General features: G+C 39.2%; 1 protein-coding gene across 1 annotated transcript in view; it reads left to right on the top strand.

The window, feature by feature from the left end:
- Positions 1–831: 831 nt before the first annotated feature.
- Positions 832–21,841, top strand: part of ITGA4 (integrin subunit alpha 4) — a 34,709-nt gene continuing 13,699 nt past the window's right edge. The window contains 16 exon segments of the mRNA XM_029959604.1: positions 832–866; positions 923–1,019; positions 1,022–1,046; positions 7,951–8,057; positions 8,156–8,285; positions 9,604–9,671; positions 10,321–10,450; positions 13,866–13,951; positions 14,288–14,347; positions 14,441–14,578; positions 15,604–15,715; positions 17,621–17,715; positions 18,041–18,131; positions 19,505–19,550; positions 19,953–20,107; positions 21,302–21,456. Coding sequence (XP_029815464.1) covers positions 832–866; positions 923–1,019; positions 1,022–1,046; positions 7,951–8,057; positions 8,156–8,285; positions 9,604–9,671; positions 10,321–10,450; positions 13,866–13,951; positions 14,288–14,347; positions 14,441–14,578; positions 15,604–15,715; positions 17,621–17,715; positions 18,041–18,131; positions 19,505–19,550; positions 19,953–20,107; positions 21,302–21,456 — 1,530 coding nt within the window.

Here is a 21,841-nt window from a genome sequence, read left to right as displayed (position 1 = left end):
CTTAGAGTACAGGGGTATTGGAATTTTTTCCTAAATCTGATAGGAAAACTCAATCCTCTCCAGAGTTCCGTTCCCAGAAAACGGTCCTGTTGGGGGGAGCTGCCTGGTCGGTGTGCGGAGGGAGATTTCAGGACAAGCTTTCCGGCTCTCCCTTCCTCTCCGCCAGCCTGGCACACGGGCCAGTGTACCGAGGTGAAGCGAGAGGAGCTGCCCCCCTCTCTGTCCCGCCGGAGTCGGGATGGCAGCGTCCCACGGGGCCGTGCTCTGCCCGAGGACGCGGGGTCCCAGGAGCCGTGCCCCTTCCGCTCGCCCACCTTGGGCGCAGACGGGGCGGGGAGAAACCCGACCCCCGCCGCCTGGGGAGGGAGAGGGGCTGCGGCAGCGCGGGAGGAGGCGGCGGCCGCGGCCCGTGCGACTCCCCCATCCGAGAGGGACAACCCGCCACCGAGCAGCGGGGAGGCCGCCCGGCCACCGCGGCAGGCAGAGGCAGGCCAGGCAGCGCGGGCGGGGCGTCCCAGGCAGGGCAGGGCAGGGGAGGGCAGGGCAAGGCAAGGGAGGGGCGCGGCGCTGCCCTCTCGCCGAGCGAGGAAGCGGAGAGAAAGAGGGAGCCGGCGCCGGGCGCCCGTGTGCCGCTAGCGGCCGGAGCCATTGCGGAGCTGCGGAGGGCGCGGGGGGCTGCGGGCTGGGCCGCCCCGCTGCTCCTGCTGTGGCAGTGCCCTGCCGACGCGCGCGCCCTACAACTTGGACACCCGGCACGCGCTGCTCTTCGCGGGGGCAACGGGACCCTTCTTCGGCTACTCGGTTCTCCTGCACCGGCCACGGCGAGGAACGATGGTTGAGTCCCCGGCCGGGCCGCCCCCGCGGAGGCCCGTCGCGCTTTTCGCGGCCGCGGCTCCTAACGCTGCCCCGTCTCTGCCCGCAGGCTGGTTGGCGGGCGCGCCCCGGGCAACCTGGGCCCGCCAAACACCTCGGTGGTCAACCCCGGGGCCATTTTTCGTGTGCCGGATCGGCGGAACCCCACGGGCAGTGCGAGCAGCTCCAGTTGGGTGAGTCGTTGGGCGGGGGAGCCCCTGGCCGGCGCGGGGCGGGCAGCAGGCTGGTTCCCGCTGCCGGCGGGATGGGGACGGGACGGGGAGGGTCGAGTGCCGCCACCCTGCGCGCACCGCGGCTCCTCCGCCGCTGCCTTGCGGACGGGTTGTGCCGGGTCCTCCCCGGGTTAAACTGGGGTTTACCTCTTGCTAAAGCGCTATTGCCAAAGGGCAGTAACGGCGGCATCAAGACAGAAAACATGCACCAGAACTCGCTTGGGAGAAGTTGGGTGTGACAGCGCCCGTTCCTACAGCCATGTTTCGCACCTTTGAGCGCACGGGTCAAAAGTGCCGTGAGAGGCTCGATCCGAGTCCCCTACTGCTCGAGAGACCTAGTGCAACTTTCGGAGCAGGGGCCGGATGCAATTAGCTCAGGAATGGAGGAGTAGAAGTATGTACCTGAATCATCTTTTCTTCTTCAAAGCCTTCCCTTCATAGAAGTCACCCTAAAGTAACCCTGAACCACACTTGTCTTGCCAGATGGGTTCTCCCTGCTTGCAGATTTGTTGAGTTTCAGGGGAACAAAGCTAATATTTACCAAATCAGTTTTTCTAGCTACTGCATTTAACCTAACTCCTCTCCACCTCGGCAGCCTCCATAGTTTGGAGATGTAACTGGATGCACTTATCCAACTTCCAAGTGTTTGATACTTGTTAAAAAGGAGAAGACTTTGCAGTGGGTTAACATGAACACGTGTGAGTTACTTTAGGCTCTCTTCCTGTCACCCTTGCATACAGTGCTATTCATTCTATCCTTCTGCTATGCATAGAAAGTTTCCTGAACTTCCCGTCCTGCTGTGACTGAGGCCATTGGATCCGTTAGAACTGTGACTGCGCCGCCCAATAAGGATAAGAAGTGTGAGAAGGAGCTTTCAAATTGCGCGCCATGACCTATGGGCCTTCAGGGCAGAACACAGCATTCCATGACGAAAATGTTAAACCAGTTAAAACAGTTCTACATGTCTGTGCATAAAGCTTAGAACTGATAGGTTCTACCTATTTTATTTTACTACGAATAGAAGTTATTTTTTGTAACGGAGCTACAAAAACCTAAGATACGTCAGTGGTGCTTTTCTTGTAGTCACATGAAGAAAAGACAAGCAGTTGTTACTAGGAAGAACAGAAATAAAGCTTCCATCAGCCCAAATAGTTGTGGGGGTTTTTCTGAGTAATTTCATTCCAGTATTAGATCAATTGAAAAGTTATATATAACAAAGAGCTTTTTTTCTCCAACTGCTTGTTTGTAAGAGGAGGCTTGCAAAAAGGCAAAAAGGTCAACTAAAGTGGTGAAATAGCATGTACTAGGAGGCAATAAACCCCTACTCCTGGATTGGAGGTTAAAATAGTCCTTCACAGTGTGGGGGAAGGAAAGGAAGGATTGAAAGTTTCAGGTTCTTTCAAAACTACATACATCTGCTGTACTTCTCGACTTACTCATTTAGCCAGTGGAGAAACAAAAGCTCTAAAGAAGTAATTTGATGGGTTTTTCCTCAATAGCTTAGGGGATTCTAAATGAAATGATGCAACAGACGTATGAAAAGGTTTATGTGGTTCCAGTTTAACATGGCCTCTATTTCCAACTTTAAAGGCTGCAGGTTACACAATGTAGTTTACTGTTCTATCCTGCACTTCTTTAAAAACTGGTGGTACCACACCAGATTTTTCCAAATTGTAGGTTTCCATTAATACTAGATGACATCTTTACATTGCCAAGTTTCATCTATAGTATTTCTGAGGATAAATAGATACTGAAAAGAAGCGCTGTATTGTAAAACAGGTCAATGAGGTCAATGAAGAAGCCAAAGGCAGCTGTGGTGCATGGGATGTAAATGAAGTGGGATAGTATTTGAGGGTGGTTAAGCCTCTGCCGTCCTGCTGAGCAGTCACAGAAATACAGAAGGGAACTTACAATTACAAAGCTGAACTTAATTATCTCTTGTCTGACTCATTCAGGCTGTCAACAAGTTTTGGATATAATGGTTTTATCAATGCTGAGTCTTTAAGTCAGTGACCTCCTCAGTTTTTCTTCTTAGATTTTTGCTAGTGCCAAGTTTGGGTTTTGATCTTATAAAACAGGGCAATTTTCTTTGAAAAATATGTGAGGACATTGCTGGACGGGCGCATTGAGAACTGCTTCTCTCTTTCTCTTAAATATTTGAATTCACATTTCTTTCTAGAAAAAGAATCTTTGAGATAGTAAGTTTCTAATTATAAGTCATAGAAATGTAGAGATGACAACAGGCAATAGAAGTGGCTTTCCAAATGTTGGGCCTCTGTAACGAATAGATGTGAATTACTTAGAGACATAAATGTGTTAAACCACTTTGTTGCTACATTTTACTAAAGTAGCCTTGAAACTGGCATAACTAATTAATGTAGGATACATGCAAAATTACAAAGCCTCCGATCACACAAAACTGCTGTTGTATTTTTTTATGTCACATGTTTCTATCTGCTTTCTTAGTAGCAAAAGAGTTGCTGGGAATAGACTTCTGCTGCAGTCATCACAGTATCTGAGATAACTCATCCAGACATACTTCAGAGAGTTTTCATGTTGTTCAAGGTGTTGCAGGGGCCTGGCCTGGTTTAAGAGCCAAAAGGAGCCATGAAATATACTGCCATGAGATAACTAGCAAGTCTTTGTCTTTCCAGCCCCTCATTGGCACTTTTAAATCTCTCTCTGACTGATAAATTAAGGAGTTTTGAGAGTTTCTTTTCCGATTCTAACTTCTGGCTAGGGTGTCAAGTGTTCTATTCTGCAGATTTATTTGCTTTCTTAGTATTTTTAAATAATGGCTTATGTTAGATGCAGAGACTTGTAATCAAACCCTAGGCACAAGTACAAAATACAGTGCTTCAAGTTCAGTTTATTACTTGGAGCACTTACTGTCTATCTTTTAGTCTTGAATTTTGAGTCCCTGCCCATATTAGTTTGGGGTAGTCACGGATTAATGTAGAGGAATTTACACAAAATTCTTTAGACGTTTTGACCTATTGCATTTTGGACTTACAAAACATTACAGAAACTTTTCAACAACATTGCTCTCAGATTTGTAACAGTGTAAGTTGCTGGCTAAAATATATAGAAAACAATTTATGCAATTTACCACCCAGTCTAAAAAAAATAGTTTTAACTACAAATGTATACAGTAAATTCAGTGCATGCAGTTTAACATGAGGCCAGAAAGCTCTGCCTGCTGTTACAGTCTTGCACCCTTCCTTTAAGGCTCTGCTGTAATTAACCTATGAACAAATTGCCCTCTAGCTCCCCCAGCTGAATCATTACAAGGGAAAAGCAAACAGTTAATGGTTTTCCCCAAAGGACTGACCTGTGTTTGTTCAATATTGATTTCAGTAAGTTTGGCTTTTGATAGCTTGGCTTTTTTATCTCACTTGCATTGCTCATACCCTGCCAGTGATCTCCTTTCAAAGAGCCATACTGTTCCAAGGAACATGGGACCTTCTGGACCTAAGTCTGATGTAGAGGTATAGAAACTGGTGTCACTTGAAAATATTTTGGGTAAAAGTCATTTGAGAGATGTAAGAGGCATAAGACCTATCAGATCTATGAAAAGAGAGAGAATTTCCCTGGGCAAGTGAAAGAGAGACTGATGAGGCCCTGACATCTCAGAGCAGGATATCAGAAGGCTTACTGTCTTTGCAGTAGACTTCACAGTTTTCATCAGTTAGCAATTGGACCAGAGGAGTTATTGGAGGATAAAAAGGATCATGGGAAGCTGTTGGACATGGAAAACATTGGAGCAAGTTATGTAAAACTGGTTTCTCAGATGACATTGCAAACATCTGTATTATAGTCCTTGAGGCCAAAGCTAGAAGTGGCTTTATAAGTTGTGACCTTATTTATATGTAATTGTAGTGTTTCTGTGGATGCATTCAGTGGGGATTATAGCAGAAGTGTATCATCCAGCTGTGTGATGTACATAGGCTGGGCAATTACTTATTTCTCAGTGACTTTATGACAGCACATGTTCCTTTTCCCTGAGGCAACCAGGCTGCTATGTCCTCTTGAGCTTATGCAGTACTGCTCTGTTGCTTGTGCAGAATACTGAATTTTTTCATTTGATAAAGCTTTTATAATGTCATACCCTGAGCAGGGACTCATCATGGTGTCTGGGATGTCAAGCTCACACTTCTCTCTCCCACAAAGGCCTGTAATTTTCAAGGTGGTTGAATACTTGCCAGTCAGAGAAAGAAAGGAGACAAGGCAGCAGGTCAGCAGAAGGCCAAAGTGATCCTGAGTCAACTTACACTGGAGCCAGGGAAAGGGGGAATACAATCCAATGAACATGAATGGTGGTGATTTTTCTCGTTACAAACCTCTGAAACAGGCACAGGACTGAAGTACTGAGACAAGCCAAACTTCCTCATCTCTCAGTCATCCTTGTCTGGTTCTATTTGATTTAATGATAAAAAGTCTCAGAAAGCCTCTTGAGGTTTAAATTTATTACCCTGGTCTTCTCTACTTCTTCCATCTCCTGCAAATGCGCATATGAAGTAAGTCCCAGGAAAGTCATTGTCATAAGAGGATGGAACGCATTGCTAGAAGGGATTTACAGAAGTGCCTTTTGTGATTTAAAGGAGGATGGGACATTACACATGGGAGTATAATGGAGTTTTGTTTTCTGAGGAGGTTTCAATCATATTAACATGCTCTATAATTCATGCAAACTATGGAAATGTCTCCCTTAGGAAGTGAGAAGTTTTATATGACATAGCTCCAAAATAAAATTCCAAAACTAAATTCCAAACTTGTTTTGAAAAGTGGTATTCAGTACATGGAAGTTCACTGACATTAGCCAAGAAGGATAATTTGGAAGTTTATCACTTATTCCTCAGTAACAGAGAATTTGCAGAAAAATCAACTTCTTTTTAGTAGATTTTAAAAGTGGATTTTAATTTGTGCTTGTCTTGGAAGGACTCCACATGTTAATTCCCTAGGTGACCTAGAGGAATTATTAAATTATGGTAATATAAAATCTCTTAGCCCAAAGACAATTGAATTTGATGTTATTTTGAGTACTAAGGTCGTTTCCTGTTTATTTGGATTTTGCATACTATTTCCTCGATGTCTTAGGACAAGGCACATGCTGGAGGAAGTAGTAAAGAAGAGATGAAGGAGAGGGTCAGGTGCCTCTTGACCCTGTGAAGAGTGTTGTTTTTGGAAGAAGGTAGAGTACAGTTGTATGCAGGGTACGTCATCCTTTCTGCAGTATCGTGAGGTGTTCTGGACTGCATTACTGGTGTCCCTATCCAGGCAGGGAGAAAGCGTGATGTTTAGAAAAAGTGGAGGGGTAGTATGGGAGTAGGAGAAAGCAAGGCTCCAGCACTTTCTTCAGAAAAATGTCAATGACTAGGCCTGTCATAAAACAGTAGGGAACAAGCTCTGAGATAAGGATGGTTGCTAGGTCTTACTCCTACAAATGTTTGATGAAGAATTATCTGGATTCCATTAACCTGATATTTTCTATCAAAAAGTCCATGACATCCTAAATATAAAATCATCTAAGTCAGTTGCTACATATATGAGAATGTATGTAGCAAAGCCCACAGTCTCTCATCTTTCTCCTTACTGAATAGATTAGGTGTATCCCTTTATTCTGTTTCCATACTTAATCAATATTGTCCAGGTTTATGTCCTGTAAAGTGAACAAGTCCACTAAATTAGGAATGTATTCATATAAACTCTCTAATGCATTGGACAGTAATAAATTTCAGCTCTACTGTGAGCACAGTTGTTTTGTTTGGGTTTTGGTTTTGTTTTGGTTTTTTTTTTTTTTTGGTTGGTTGGTTGTTTTTTTGTGGAGAGGGAGGGTGATTTAAAGGGGTTTTTTTTTCCCACAAAAACAATGTACCCAGCAGCATTGGTAGCCCTCTTCTGGGTAAACCCCTTAAACCTCAAAAGTTTTGAGTTCACTAGTAACTGAATTGAATCTGGGAAAGTCTTTAAAATTATACAAAAGAACTTGTTCAAATGACATAATGTGTTTCCTTATTTTAGAGGAAGGTTTTTTCATAAACTGTCATGCTGATGCATGGAAAATACCAGTTCAATAATTTGATTAATGCTTATTTACGCAAACATCTTACAAATGAAAAGCTTTGTATAACTTAGAATAAATGTGTAGCTTCTCTTTATCATGGGTATCACTACTGCTTTCCAGAAGAAAGCAAATATTTGCTAACTTGGCAATACTGTAGCCTTTTGGGGAGGGAAGGAGGAGAAGGTGGAGTTAGAAGAAATTTCAGTATGTTCTCTAACATTTTAAAAAACTACTCTCCTTAAGAACAAACACAAAGAGCTGGTGCTAAGTAATTGCAACAGTGCAAGGAGTACACAGGACATACATATGTAATGATCTGACATCCCCAATAGACATTGCAGTTATACACCAGTTATAACATGCAGTTATTTGACAGCCATTAGCAGTAGAGATTGTTTTAAGGTCTGCTTCCAATAGAAACATAGTTGGGTAGATGCTTGCTTTAGGCTAGATTTTAGGTAGCACTCATGGGTATTACGTGTGTTTCTTATGAATTTTTAGGCTGAAGAATACTTACAAACCAGCCCTTTACCAAAATTGAATGTAATGTCACTTTCTATCTTCATAATGATCCTCACTGCCAACCTATCTTGTTCAGAACCAGTATGATCCCTTTGGCTATGTGCAATTGTACCTTTGTTCAAGAAGAAAATAAAAAGTCTACATGACCTATGTAAGACAGAGACAAAAGATCACATCCACCAAATCCAAATTATAGCAATGTTCCCATGGAGTTCTCATACTTACCACGTGGCTCTTCACCTTGTCCCTCTGCTCAGAGCATTGGTCTTTGTATCCTAGGCGACCCCAGAGGAGAACCCTGTGGGAAGACTTGTTTGGAAGAGCGTGATAATGAGTGGCTGGGTGTCAGCTTGTCAAGGCAGCCAAAAGAAAATGGATCTATCGTTGTACGTATTAACCACTGGATCTGCGTGTCTGTTTGTCAGACTGCATTCACCTTCCTTATGCTTCCATGTCAAATGTCATGTTTGTTTTATATCCACAGGCTTGTGGACATAGATGGAAAAATGTATTTTACGTGAAAAATGAACACAAGCTCCCACACGGTATTTGTTTTGCCATCTCTTCTGACTTTCGAACTGAACTGAGCAGAAGAATATGCCCCTGCTATATCGGTAAGCAGAATGCTTGGATCCTTTCATGGGGAAGGATGATGTGGAGTTTGTGAAGAGCATGTGTTGCTCTGAGCAGGATTCTGCAGCAAACGTTTGAAGATTGAGTTCTGATGATACGAGCCCAGCTTATCATGCAAATTTATTAGCAAGATGTTTATCACTTCAAGAAAAACTGCTTTCAACAGGCAAAAAATTAGTTGAAGCAGGGCTTTGAAATACTGGCTCCCTGGACTGGATCACTGAAGGGCATGCCCTTCTCAAAAACAGGCCAGTAGAGGTCATCCTCCCTTCCTTTACTCTTGTCATTTGTGTTCTCTGCTCAGGAGAGTCACACAGCAGAGCAGCAGAAATACCTGCAAGTGATTGTTGCCATCTGCTCCTTAGCCTTTAATACAAAGATGCTGTGGTGCCTCCTCACAGTGCATGTCCCTGTTCCTTACTTGCCTTCTGGCGAGGATGCTGCTGTGGCATGAGACCTTCAGTGGTCCTTCCTCTGAAGATTCCAGGGCCAGAGTAAGAGTCAAGACCTGAAGATATCAAGTGACTCCATCCATGCCTTCCCTATCTCTACCTCTCATCCAGGAGAACGGTCTCATGACCCTGTGCCTTGCCAATGCAAGGATCAGCTGACAGTCTGGGCTTTCTGTGCAGACAGAGTAATGCCATCAAATGTCCCACTGCTGGCTTTGGAGACTTACAGGCATTGGTGAAATCATGCTTTTATCTTTGGATACTTTAAGTGTACAAATCCACGCAGGAGATGAAGGGAACCCTGATGGAAGGCAGTTAGCAAAGAATTGCAGGAAAACAGTGTTGGATGTAAAGAGAACTGCTAAGGATGATAGATATCAGTATGTCTAAGACAGCCATAACACAAGCCCTTCATATCACTAGAGGGACATCAGGGCAACTCCTATGAGGATACATAAGCCTGTCAGTCAGATTACACCTGTATTACGGAGTGGAAGAGTTAAGTTTATGCAGATGTGGTGCTCAAACTATTAGTGCTGTTTCATTCAATTTTAAAAGAAGGGTATAGTCTTTAAAGTCACAATATTTCAAAGGCAGGTGTGATCAAGTGCTACATAGTCCTTTGAGTTTGTTACAATACTGTATTGCAGCTAAAGGCTATAGTGGAAACTAGTGGTTTTAGTTTTCTTACACAACTGAAAACCAACTTCTTTTTTTTTTTTTTTTGCGGGAGGGAGCGGGGGAGGTTTTTGTTTTCTAAGTTGTCTCAACTTCTGTTGAAGACCTGGTTAAAAGGTCTGAAACTACATGCTTCTCATCCTTTTTAATATTTCTTGCCCATTCACAGATTTTGCACGAAAGTTTGGAGAAAACTATGGGTCATGCCAGGCTGGAATTTCTAGTTTTTATATTGAGGTGTGTGCTAAAGATACCAAACTTCTCTCTATTTATGTATTTATTTATATGTATACATATATTAAAGTGTACATGTAAATGCAAACATCAACACTGTCTTTTACTGTGGGAGGGAAAAATCACGTTTCTAATTTCTTTTAAATTGAACATTGTTAAGATTTGCAAGTAAGACCTTTACTTTTTATTCCCAAGAATACTTTAATATCGTACTAAATCCAAAGTTACTTTTCATCTGGAAAAAGAGCATGAGTATAGCAGAGCATGAAGTTTTATTATTCTCTTTAATCTGTTTGATGTAATAGTAACACTCAATGCTTACATTCTTGCTTTACAGAGTCGTATTCTATATTATTTAATCTCCATTCCACCCTAAGATTATAATTTTGAAAAAACTCTTTTGAGAAGAGAATATCCTGTTTGTTGCTCTGTTTTGTTGTCACAGCTCAAAGCTTTTAATAACCGTATTTTTAGAAACTCTGGAAAATATTGTCTGTAATCTAGTGGTGAACCCCAGCACTGAGCCAGATGCATCTCCAGTAGCATTTTGTAGAATTCAAAGGAGATCAAAAGAAAAGCATTTGATTTGTTTTGCTTATTTTCCTGAATATTTAAATGTCAATAACATGGCTTTGTTTTACTTTTCTTTTAGGACTTAATTATAATGGGAGCCCCTGGATCCTTTTATTGGACTGGTTCTGTTTTTGTATACAATACAACTGCAAATACAATCCATGCTTATACAGATTCAAATAACCAAGTGAAATTTGGCAGTTATCTAGGTACTTAAAATATGTTATGCTTTACAAAAATATAAGCTAAGGAGGTGGTCTTGAAGTGAGTGCACAGTGATTTTCAATACTTTCATTATTAATCCCAGAAGTGACAGTTCTAAAAATGTTCTGATTTTGTTAAATATTATTTTATTATAAGACTTCCTCTCTGTTCTTTTTACAAGAAAACTTCTCAAACATTGGATTTCTGTTATTATCATCTCTCCACTGAATTTTAATCATTTCTTGATTTAGAAGGTAGAGATATGCTTCTGCTTAGCAATGGTTTGCACTTCGCTCTTAAGTCTGAAATGCTGCCACGGACTTTCATGGAAAAAGACAATGATTTCACATATACCAGAAATATGGCAAGTTTGTTACAGTGAAAGCTGCAAGCAAGCCTTAATTGCATTGTCAATAAGGGGAAGTATGCTATGATCTTTAGAGACAAACTTGCCTGCAATTGTGATTTTTTTTCTTTTTTGTTCCAACTCTATCTTGGTCTGGATATGTGGGAAGGCAAACTTTATCTATGAATGTCTGCAAAGAAGGCCATGAGGTGCCTACTCATGTACCTATATCCAAGTAATTAGCTGAATTTAGTGCTACCATTTGGAAAGGTTTATGCCAAAAACCATCAGCAGCTTCAGTCTTCTCACCACACACTAAGAAAAGCTCGTCTGTCCTTCCTAAACTCCCCTTATTTTTGCTTGTGACCATTGCACTTTCCCATTCATAGATCCGGTTCTCATGGATAAACATTTCCTGTTTCTAATTCTACTCCTTTGACAATAGGAAGTAGGCATATGTTATGAAATAGCTATTATGAAATACAAAATGGCTAACTAACACTTCAGTGTTAACAATTCAGTACTGAGCCTTGCAAAGGCTGCAGATGGACTCTGCAGAAAAGTCAAACGAAAGAGATGCTGGGTGGTCGAAGGTAATCAGACACACAGATTGCCAGGGTCAACCAGTAGCATTTCTAACTTTTCATAGGACAAACAAAAAACTTCAGAGAACGCTTGCTTCAGCTTTCCCATAACAGCAAAAAAAACACTGCACCTGTTAGGGGAAAAAAAGTTCATTCCAGATTTCTGCTCCTGCACGTATAAGAATGAGAATTTCTGTAATGAATGAGTCAAATCATTGATAGCCAAAAGCCAGATACAGGCAAATGGGTATAGGCTTGTATAAGGACTGCGCTGGGGAGAGTGTAGCAAAGGCCTTTGTGCACATCTATGGTCTCTCCTAGTTTCCTTTGCTATCCAGGATCTGAAATCAGCTGGAGTTTGTTTCACTAATACTTCTCTAGTGACCTGGTACATGTTGGCTCAGCAGAGCCCTGTGCCTTTTAAACTTGGCCTTTCTACATGAAAGTGAAGAAACGGGCCATTAGCTCATCTGTGTGTCTAGAGTAGCAGCTGTGATAAACCTTAAATTCTGCATTGTTTCATGCTACTTCAACCTCTGCTTTGTTCCCTCATAATAGTACATAATGTGGTTTAAAGAACATAAAGGTACATTCCTTCATCTCCCTCAGGTTTTGTTCTGTTCCATCTTTGTAATTATTGAAGGCAAAAACCTCTTCAGGGCTAATTCTGTTACCAAAATTATTTTTTTTTAAATCTGAATTTACTTCTCCCTTAAATAGTGAATAAAAATATCCCTACCAAGTGGTGGAAGTATATTATGATGAAAGTGTAATTCAAGCACATGACTAGACATAATTATCCACTTATTCTCTCCTTCTTTTGGCAAGGACTGAGAAGCTTGGCATCTTTATTTACATGTTTTCATTAAACTATCAAAAAATAATAATTAAGAAACTAGAGACTGCAGGAAGTGCAAAAGCATCATAACATTTTCCATAAGTTGTTTATGTACCAGACAAGTGAAAAAAGAAGGAACTTAGAAAGAGAAGCTGGTAATACATAACTCTTGGTAGTATTTCCTTGACTACTTCAGAGTATCTTGGAGATTAATAACTGATGTCGTTAAAAGGAATTATGTAAGTCAGTCAGTCTTATACGTCAGCTGAACTTGGTGAAAGAGTAACCTTAGGCACTTAATAAACTGTCTTAAAGAAATCACAAAGTAAAAGACAGTTTCTTTTAGGAATCTGAGAATGGCAAATGACATTACCATTACTAAGTTTGTCAGTTTTCTGAAAAGAGGAGAGAATTTTGGAGTTGTAAATAAAATTTCATTTATCTGTGCTTTTAAATGGTCAATTATGTGATTTTTGCCTGCCCCCCACCAGACATTTTAATACCATTAAATAAAAGTGAGGACTATGTGAATACTGTAATTTTTTTGTCTCTTTGGTGCTTTTTTTTAAAGTTCTTAAGAATTACCAATGTTTACACCTTAGCAGAACCAAAATAACTAGAAAATAAATGTCAGAGGAGGTAAATTAAGGTTCATCCACTTAAGCTTAATTTTTTGTTAAATAAATAAAAACTAGATGTTGACCTTTAAATGATAAATTGCTTTGTTCACCTCCTTTAGCTTAAAATATGAAAAGAAAAAGATGAGAACTTGAATTCTATACAGTTATCTTCACAGATGAAGATTCAAGGCTTGTTCTTATCTGATCCAAGATGATTTTTCTAGTCTCTCTGCATGCTGTGAAAATCAGCAGTCATTCAGAAAATGCAAGAGTAGCAGAATATGTTAACTGTCTTACTGGTTTCAACTTATCTGTAATGTATTCTGGAAAGAGTAAGGATAACTTGGGCAGCTACAGGTTGAGGTGTTAGCTTTCTTTTTGCAATTCCATGTCTGGATGTCTGCACCAAAATATGGTCCTGTTTAGGATCTGTCTACACGTACAGTGATGCTTTGTTACGTAGATTCATTTACAAAAGCTGATGTAATGTTTTCTTAATATATAATCAGGCTTTTGCTTTACTTTAATCCTGACATTTTCATGTTTATGTCTACAGTGCTCTGTGTGTGTGTACGTGCACGTGCGTATGAGTAGCACTACATTTAATTTTGCTGCAGTCCAGTTACAATAGTCAGAGTAACAATTGAATCAAGTGTTTCCACAATGCAGTGAATGGACTTTTGATCATTTTTATTTGTATTACAATATGGAATCACTGAACAATTGCAGAATATGCATTAACAGAAGGTGTTTGCAATTTACTGGCTTTTAAAGTATGGCAGATAATTGAGTTCCTGGGGAAAAAATAAGTGTTTCTGGCACTTGTTTCTGCTTGCTGAAACTTAATGTTTGTATTAACCTTTTGCTTTTGTTTCAAAAACTTTCTTTTCTGTTTTCGTTGCTAATTTACATGAGGTCTGAATGTCAGACTCACAATAATCTGTGGTGTTGACAGCTTTTATGTGGCATGCTCCCACTTTTTTTTCTCTACATAGCATTTCCAGTACTGAATAGTGTATTTTTAATTTACAGGATATGCTGTTGGAGCTGGACATTTTCTGACACCAGACAGTACAGAAGTAATTGGAGGAGCCCCCCAACAGGAGCAGACTGGTAAAGTAAGGGATTGTCTATACTATTGGTTTGAAGAATATAGCCCCACAAAACCACACATGATTTTCCAACTTGGATTAATACATTAAAGACAAGTATCCAATAGGTATGACTTCTCACTGGGAGAAAAGTTAAAGAAGGAATTAGGGTAAACAATCTAGATAACAATGATGTGAACTATGGTGTTAAGGAAAGGTACAGATAGGAAATAGTAAATAGCTGTAGCTTGTGATATTGTGTGTTGCTTTGCTGATTCTCTAGCACGTGCTGTAGAGAAAGCAGAGGGAAATATTTCAGATTATAGTTTGCCGAACTCCTCTTGTATTTTCTTTTCATTTTAGGCCTACATTTTTAGCATTGAGAGGCAACTAAACATTCTATTTGAACTAAGAGGTAAAAAGGTAAATATTTCCTACTACTTTTCTGCACCTTATAACTTCTAGCACGTGTTCATCAAAATTCAAAAATAGTAATGATTTCTTGCTTGCACACAGCTTGGTTCTTACTTTGGAGCTGCAGTTTGTGCTGTGGACCTGAATTCAGATGGCCTCTCAGACTTGCTAGTTGGTGCTCCAATGCAAAGTACCGTCAGAGAAGAAGGAAGAGTTTATGTCTATATTAATTCAGGTTCTGTAAGTATTTTGTCTTAGAAACACATGGCAACACAGCCATTTTAATATAACAGGCTAAGAAGAGATTTCCTCTCTATTATCATACAATATTTCAAGATACAGGAAAAACAACTGTAGAACTGTGATGACAACCCCAGCAGGAGTGTGTAGGCTGCCCGCAAAGGCCAGCGGTGTCAGCTGTAACGCAGTTACTTACAGTAGTGTTAGAACTGAAGACAGGCTGGGTTTGTTTCCCAGAAGCTTCAGGGGGTGACAGCCTGTCCCTGCAGCCCCTTTGCAAGCTCTCCTCCATTACTGTGCTTCCACTGAACTAGCATGTGAAGGGCAACTTTTTAAGTACTTTAGAAACAAACAAGGAATGAAAAATTTGCGTGCAGTTTCTGGTACCAGTCAGGAAAGAGAGTGGTAGTCCTCTGTTTTGCACATAAAGTAACTGGACAGATCGTGCATTAGAATTAGCTTCTTTTTAGTCTTTCTAAGAGTTCAGAAGTGACAGTGTAATCACTATTTTTGTGTGCTTTTGAATTTGTCTGGCTTTCCAAATTTTATCTTCATGTCTTATTTCCCTTCCTTTCCACACTAATACATATTTATTCTCTTATGCTTGCTATTAACCTTTCCTTAACTTTTTCTTACAGAGAACTAAGTCACTACAGGATACCTAAAACTCACTAAGGCACATACAATGGCTCTGAAGCAGCTACTGTTTACTACCTTTCTAGCACGTGCAGTTTTCTCAGAGCAGTAAGGCTCTGTATTTTGATATAAGCTTGCTGCTGTTAACAGCACCTGTTAACAGGTGTTTGCTGTGGGAACACATTGGTATTCTCTTTCTTAAAGAGCAACTTATTCTTTATTATTCTTACACTAAATACTGTGAAATATCTTTGATAATGCTTGCTTCTACACCAAGGAGTTTGGTAGGATGATACATTGGGAACCAAGGCAGTTTTAACATTTTGAGTAATGTTCCAGGTCACCTGGAAGATGCTCTGTAATGTGCCATTGACTCTGTTTTCCTTCAGGAAGCAAAGATGGTTGAACTGAACATAGAGCTCAGCGGGAGTGACTCATATGCAGCGAGGTTCGGAGAGTCCATAGCCAACCTAGGAGACATAGATAATGATGGTTTTGAAGGTAAGAATACAAAGAAAACCCCCTGGGTTTCATTCTCTTAGATCAGTGGACTGTCATGATAGACAGGAGGATTTTGGAAGTCTCAAAATAATTTAAGTTTGGGGCTTGACCTTTTTTTTCTGACTTGAAATATAGCTGCTTCACAGTCAAGAATTAGGTTCTGTCTCTTTAATGAAGAGCATGAGTATAAAGTGATAACAGTCTGTAATTTTTTGTGCTGGACCTCAAAACTAATCCTGTTTTAGATATCTGAGACAAAGGTTAGGGAACAATTTGGCAATTTTGTAACATCATAAATAAAAGTTACACATTGAGTCTAGATCTGCTTCTGTGTCACCAATAAGAAGTACTAAATATATGGAGATATTGAAAACAACCTTCAAACTGGGAGACTATTGTGGAACTACTTCCCAGTTAGGACCTCAGGTGACTCATGAATTGCCTAGTATGTGCTCCCAGAGAACTGAAAACGAAGGGAATGACATCATAGTCTTATACACAAGTTTCAGGTTTTGTCCCAAAACATTTGCATTCTGCAAAAGAAAACTGAATCCCTATATAGGGCTGGAGAACAGAGAAGTAAAATCAAATTAATAGCAGCATAGCAAAGTAGATATGTGACACAGAATATAATGTAAAATGGGCATCCTAAAACTGCAGGGGAGGCGGAGCAAACAAGTCGATTAGGTTTTGAAGGGAGCAAAAACATTGAAAATAAAAAGTGGACATAATGTTGAGAGTGGCAGTAGGAAAAGAAATTTTGTAAGAAAAAAAGCTGGAAGCAAAATATATAGGATAATTGGATGCTAGAAACAAATTTTCTGTAGTAAGTAATAAAAAAGAACAGCAGAGTGAACTTCTGAATGATCTAAACCATCAGTATCAGCCCTGTGAAGACACTGGGATGTGTGTTGCTGTAGAATCTGACCTCCTCAAGAACGTGTATGTTACTTTAATGTGCACAAGTTGACTACTAGTTTCATCACACCAGTAGAGAGACATAACATATTTTGTGTGTTGTAGTCACCACAGTATGGATTCAGTCAAAGAAGTGTTCAATAAAACCAAATAGTCAGAGCTTTGCTTTTCTTGTGATTTTGGTTTGGTGCAGTATACAGTATTTCTGATTTGCAGATAGTTCAGTTTTGCTTATTTGTAAATGCAAGTTCACAGTTATTAATAGTGACTTTCAAGATGGTGTAGTTCATCTGCCCCTCCCTCCACTGTTTGGTCAACAACCTCTCAGGCTCTTTGAACCATGGGAGTTTTTGGTAAGGGCTGTTGAGGTGGATTGGTGGGTGGGTGGGTTCATTCAGTTTGTTGTGAATTGCCACACCCCTCTGGGATTAAATCATCCAAGCATAAAACAAACCAGCTACCTTCACTTTCTCCCTAAATGCCTTTCCAAGCCTGTTATCTACTGTTATGGACATTTCATAAAAAAATGAATGGTTCATTTCATGCAGCGTAATAAAAGTACTTCTTGTGTTTTAGTGATATAATCCAGGTAGGATGAGCAGGAAAATCATCACAGTTCCATGAATACAAGACTTTTTTTCTTTTTTTTTTTTAAATTTTAAATTATAATTTCAGCTTTTTTCATGGTAGCCTTTACACTTTTTAAGGGTCAAAATAAGTATTGCTAGAAACTTACAAGACTTTGTCTTGAACAAAATAGCTGTATTTGACCCTTTGTTTTCCAGAAAAATAGCAATTCAGGTAGAGTCAGACTACTGAGCTGCTCTGTATTGTTTTTCTTTTCTTCGTATCTATGTTCAGCACTATTTTTGAATTCAGTCAAGTAAATTTGGTCTAGCATTGCATGCATCATGACTTGCATTCCTTTAACCATTCCTTGTTCATATTTCCTACTCAGCTGATCACTGCTAAATTGTTTTTCCACAGATGTGGCAATTGGGGCTCCTCATGAAGATAATCTAAAAGGGGCTATTTATATTTACAATGGCAGGGAAGATGGAATAACACCATCATTTTCACAGGTACGCTTTTTCAATGAAAAATAATCAATCCAGAAAAAAGTAAGTTTAAATCTGAGAGGGTTTTCCCTTCATTTAACACTTTGACCACCTGAAGTACTGTAAAAGACTTCAGAAAATTTTTATGTAATCTGTGATTTCCAGTCATAATATAACCTGTACTCTAAGAGAGAAATAAATTGGGTTTGGGGCTTTAGACAGGGTTTATGGGACTTAACATTTACAGGAATTGAGGAAGCACATAATTGCCTTCAGGAGTTGGGATAACATTGTAGCTCAGAGATTAGCTTTCCAAGAATAATTTTATCTTTTACCTTTTACTCCTCAGAGAATACAAGGGCATCAAGTCAGTAATTCTTTAAGCATGTTTGGACAATCCATAGCAAGTGGCGTTGATGCAGATAACAATGGATATCAAGGTAAATTAAACAATGTTCTTTATTTTTCATTTTTAAAAGAGTAGAGATTCATAGGGAACAACACTACTGTGCTACTTGATACTTTTAACAGAAGCAAGATCTGTTATTAAGACAACATGTCACATCTTGTGTTTTGGAAAGAAAAAAGAAGAGGTAAAACTGAGGCCAAGCAGTCAATTTTCACGGTCATCTAACTATTATTTGAGGACTGAGAACAATGCAATAGTAAGATCATAGTGCACAAGAGTAAGAAAAACATAATTTTTTTTTTTAAAGCAGCTATCTCATCTGCTAAGGTCACAATGAGCTGGTTTGGGCACTGGAAGCATGTTTCTTGAGCAGATTAGTGTGCCAACCTAAGTATATTACTGGCCTTCACATAGTCTGGATTTTACCAGGAGCGATGAGCTCCTTGACTCTGTGTGAACAACACGTTAACCCTTCTTAGGGCTCATGGCATTGAATAAGACCCTTGTGGAGTTGTTGTGGGCACAACATGGTGTGTTAATTTGGTGTAAAACAAGTTAGCTGTTTCCAAGTATACATTAATTGCTTTATATATTTATTATATTTTAAATATTTTAACATTTTGCAGATAAATGTCATGTCAGGTCAAGTATGTCTATCCTGCCCCTGCGGATGTAAAAGCACAAAGTTACCATGAACTTCATGGTGTATGCTCTGGCTCTGCCCACAGAAATGTTACCCAGGTTAATTTGTAGTGCTGGGCTAAAAGATAGTTTACAAGTAGTCTGCTCTCAGGTCACCTGTTGTTTACTGATTTGTAAGTCATCCTCAGACCCTTGTATCGTTTAGAGTCATCTGACAATTCACTTTTGCTACCTCATTTGATAGGTGTGTATATATACCGTGTATATTTCTTTCCTTGTCGCATTAATAGGTTTCAGTTAACTTGGAATAAATTAAATAATTTTTTCTCTTTGTCTCTATGTATAATTTCATGCATATAATATATATATAAGCAATTCATTTTTTATACATATATAACTATATATGTGTATGTGTGTGTGTGTTTAGCAATATTGAATATCTGGATTAGAAAGAAGGCAAGTGCCTCCTATTTAGCTGAATTGTCCTTCAGTATCTGCCACTTAAACATGGAATAGAAATCAAATCATAACATTATCAATATCTGGAAGTCCAGTAAATGAGCATGCAGTGTTAATGGACAGTGGACAAGTATTTCAAGAATCATTGTCTGGACCTTTGAATATCAGCATATCCCTTCTTATGAATAAAGGGCAAATGGTACTTTAATGCTGATCAAAAGGTGAAAATGCTATAAAATGCTTGTACCTGAGAAGTAATTCTTGTTGACAAATTATGCTTATTGATACATTTTTTTTGTACAGATGTAGCAGTTGGTGCATTTTTCTCCGATTCTGCTGTGGTGCTGAGGTGAGATCACTATGTTGCAGTGCATTTGAAGACCATACAATTTAACTCCGTTTTTTAGTGTAGTTTAGTAAAACTCAGTAGTATAATTTAACCTCATTATATTCTTATTGATGTCTTGAACTTCAGTCATTAGGCTCTAGAATGGTCTACAAATCAAACATTTAAGTAAACACCTTGAAGAAAATGAAAATATCATTTTCTGATATTTTCTGAATATCTGAAACTTCTTGAGGCAGCAAATAATGCACATAGAACTATTTGAAGCTACCTAAAAAATGCAAGTAGCTTAAAAATGATGATGGTAAAATATAAAAATAGGTTTCAAAAATGGTTCATTTTGCACAGATTGTGTAAGCTATTTCTGAACATTATTTGTGAGCATTTACTCTTTTCTCTTCTTAGAACAAAACCAGTGATAATTGTTGAAGCTTCTTTAAAACATCCTAATTCAATAAATCGAACTAATTTAAACTGCATGGAAAATGACCAGCCTGCCACCTGTATGAATTTGAAGATATGCTTTACCTATAGAGGACGAGAGGTACCTGGTTATGTTGGTAAGCTACTGGGAAAAAAAAAACAGTATATGTATTCAATATAAATGCACCTATTTCCAGAATAATGCTACTGGTATTTAGTAGACCATTAATCTGAGTTCAGAATAAAATGAAAAGTTGAGATGTCCTCTAAAAGCAGTCCTCCCAGGCATGGACCAAACTATATGGGACTGCTGTGGGATGCAGACTTCCACTTAGCAATAGAGAGAAGACAGTTCCTTCCTAAAGTAGCTCAAGCACCTGATCATACCATCATGGAACATGATGTGAAAGAGAGGGAGTCCCACCAAAATTACTGAAAAATATATCTTGTATTATCTTTTATATAATGCCTGTTTTGCTTTAGACAAAAAACCAGTATTGCTTGAAGCAATATCTATCAGAAGAATATTCATGGTGAATTTATTTAAAATAATTTACAGTCTAAATTTGACTATTGCCTGGGTGCTTTTAACCTACTTGTCATGTGCTATTTGTAAACTGCAAACAGCCCTGCAAATACATGGTATATAAAATTAAATTGTTTAACTCTTCTATGTGAGAACATAAAATATCCTTTAGGAACACGTTACAGAGAACATATTGCAATGATGAACTGTAGAGTTAAAAGTCCAGATCTTTTGATATTCATATTCATTTTGAAAGATGAGCAGTCAGACTGGATCATGCTTGCTGGACTTGGACATGAGACTCTTCAACTTCATAAAAAAAGTAGCAGAAATTGTAGGTAATCTAGCTCAACTTTTGGCAAAGATTAAGTAAAAAATCAGCAATGCTCTGCAACTTGCTATCATAGCAATTCGTGCTAACTTACATAGAAAAACCTGTGAAGTTCAACAATATTTGTCAGTGTTTGTTTACCTACCAGTTTGTTGTAATTTGTCAGGTAACTGAAGTGGGTTTTCTTTAAATAGATTCTGGTAGAAAACTATAAATATAACCTGATAAAACTATCCCTGATGTAAAAGCATGTATCAGGGAACAGTCATGAAGCAATCAATTTTCAGAGTATGAGAAGCTTTCATTAGGTATGGATTTATGTCAGAGCATTTTTAAGCAGAGCATTTTAAAATGGATGTTACAGAACATACTTGAGGGAGTGAGTCAGAAGATGTAATTTCTATCATAAATTCATGAAAATCAGAACACCTAAAGATTTTACCACCTTTATTTTCCCTGGGTTTTATTTTGCAGTATTGCTTTATAATCTGAGTGTTGATGTGACCAGAAAAGAGGATACACAAGCAAGGTTCTATTTTTCTTCCAACGGAACATCTGATACAATCTCAGGAAAAGTAAAGATTTATAGCAAGAATACTGCCTGCAAAGATCATCCAGCATTTATGAGGGTAATGTAATTTTCAGTGTGTGTTGTCCTGTAAATCCTTTGGTCTCCTTTGAAAAGCATACCTGCTGCAAAGAAACCTGTTTTGTTTACAATTGCATCACATCATTTTGAAAGTAAAATATTTGTGTTCATAACTTCCACATTTATTATATACTAATTCTGATGCTTTCTCAGCTTTCTGTAGAGAAGTCAGAGAGTCTGCCATCTCTCATGTTGGTGAGAAAGTGCAGAATAATGATAATCACAGTGATGAAATAGGACATGAGCAGTCTTGACATTTTTCACCATTTTTTATGAATGACGGATCATAGAGTGAGGCTGTTTTGGAGCAACCAAGAAGATACAGTGTAACATGCATGTTTTGAATGTTTCTGATGGAACTTTCC

Source organism: Manacus vitellinus, unplaced genomic scaffold, assembly GCF_001715985.3.
Source record: "Manacus vitellinus isolate BGI_N305 unplaced genomic scaffold, ASM171598v3 scaffold_20_pilon, whole genome shotgun sequence".
Lineage (NCBI taxonomy): Eukaryota > Metazoa > Chordata > Aves > Passeriformes > Pipridae > Manacus > Manacus vitellinus.
Note: the sequence above shows the minus strand (reverse complement) of the source record. Positions and strands in the feature narration are given on the sequence as shown.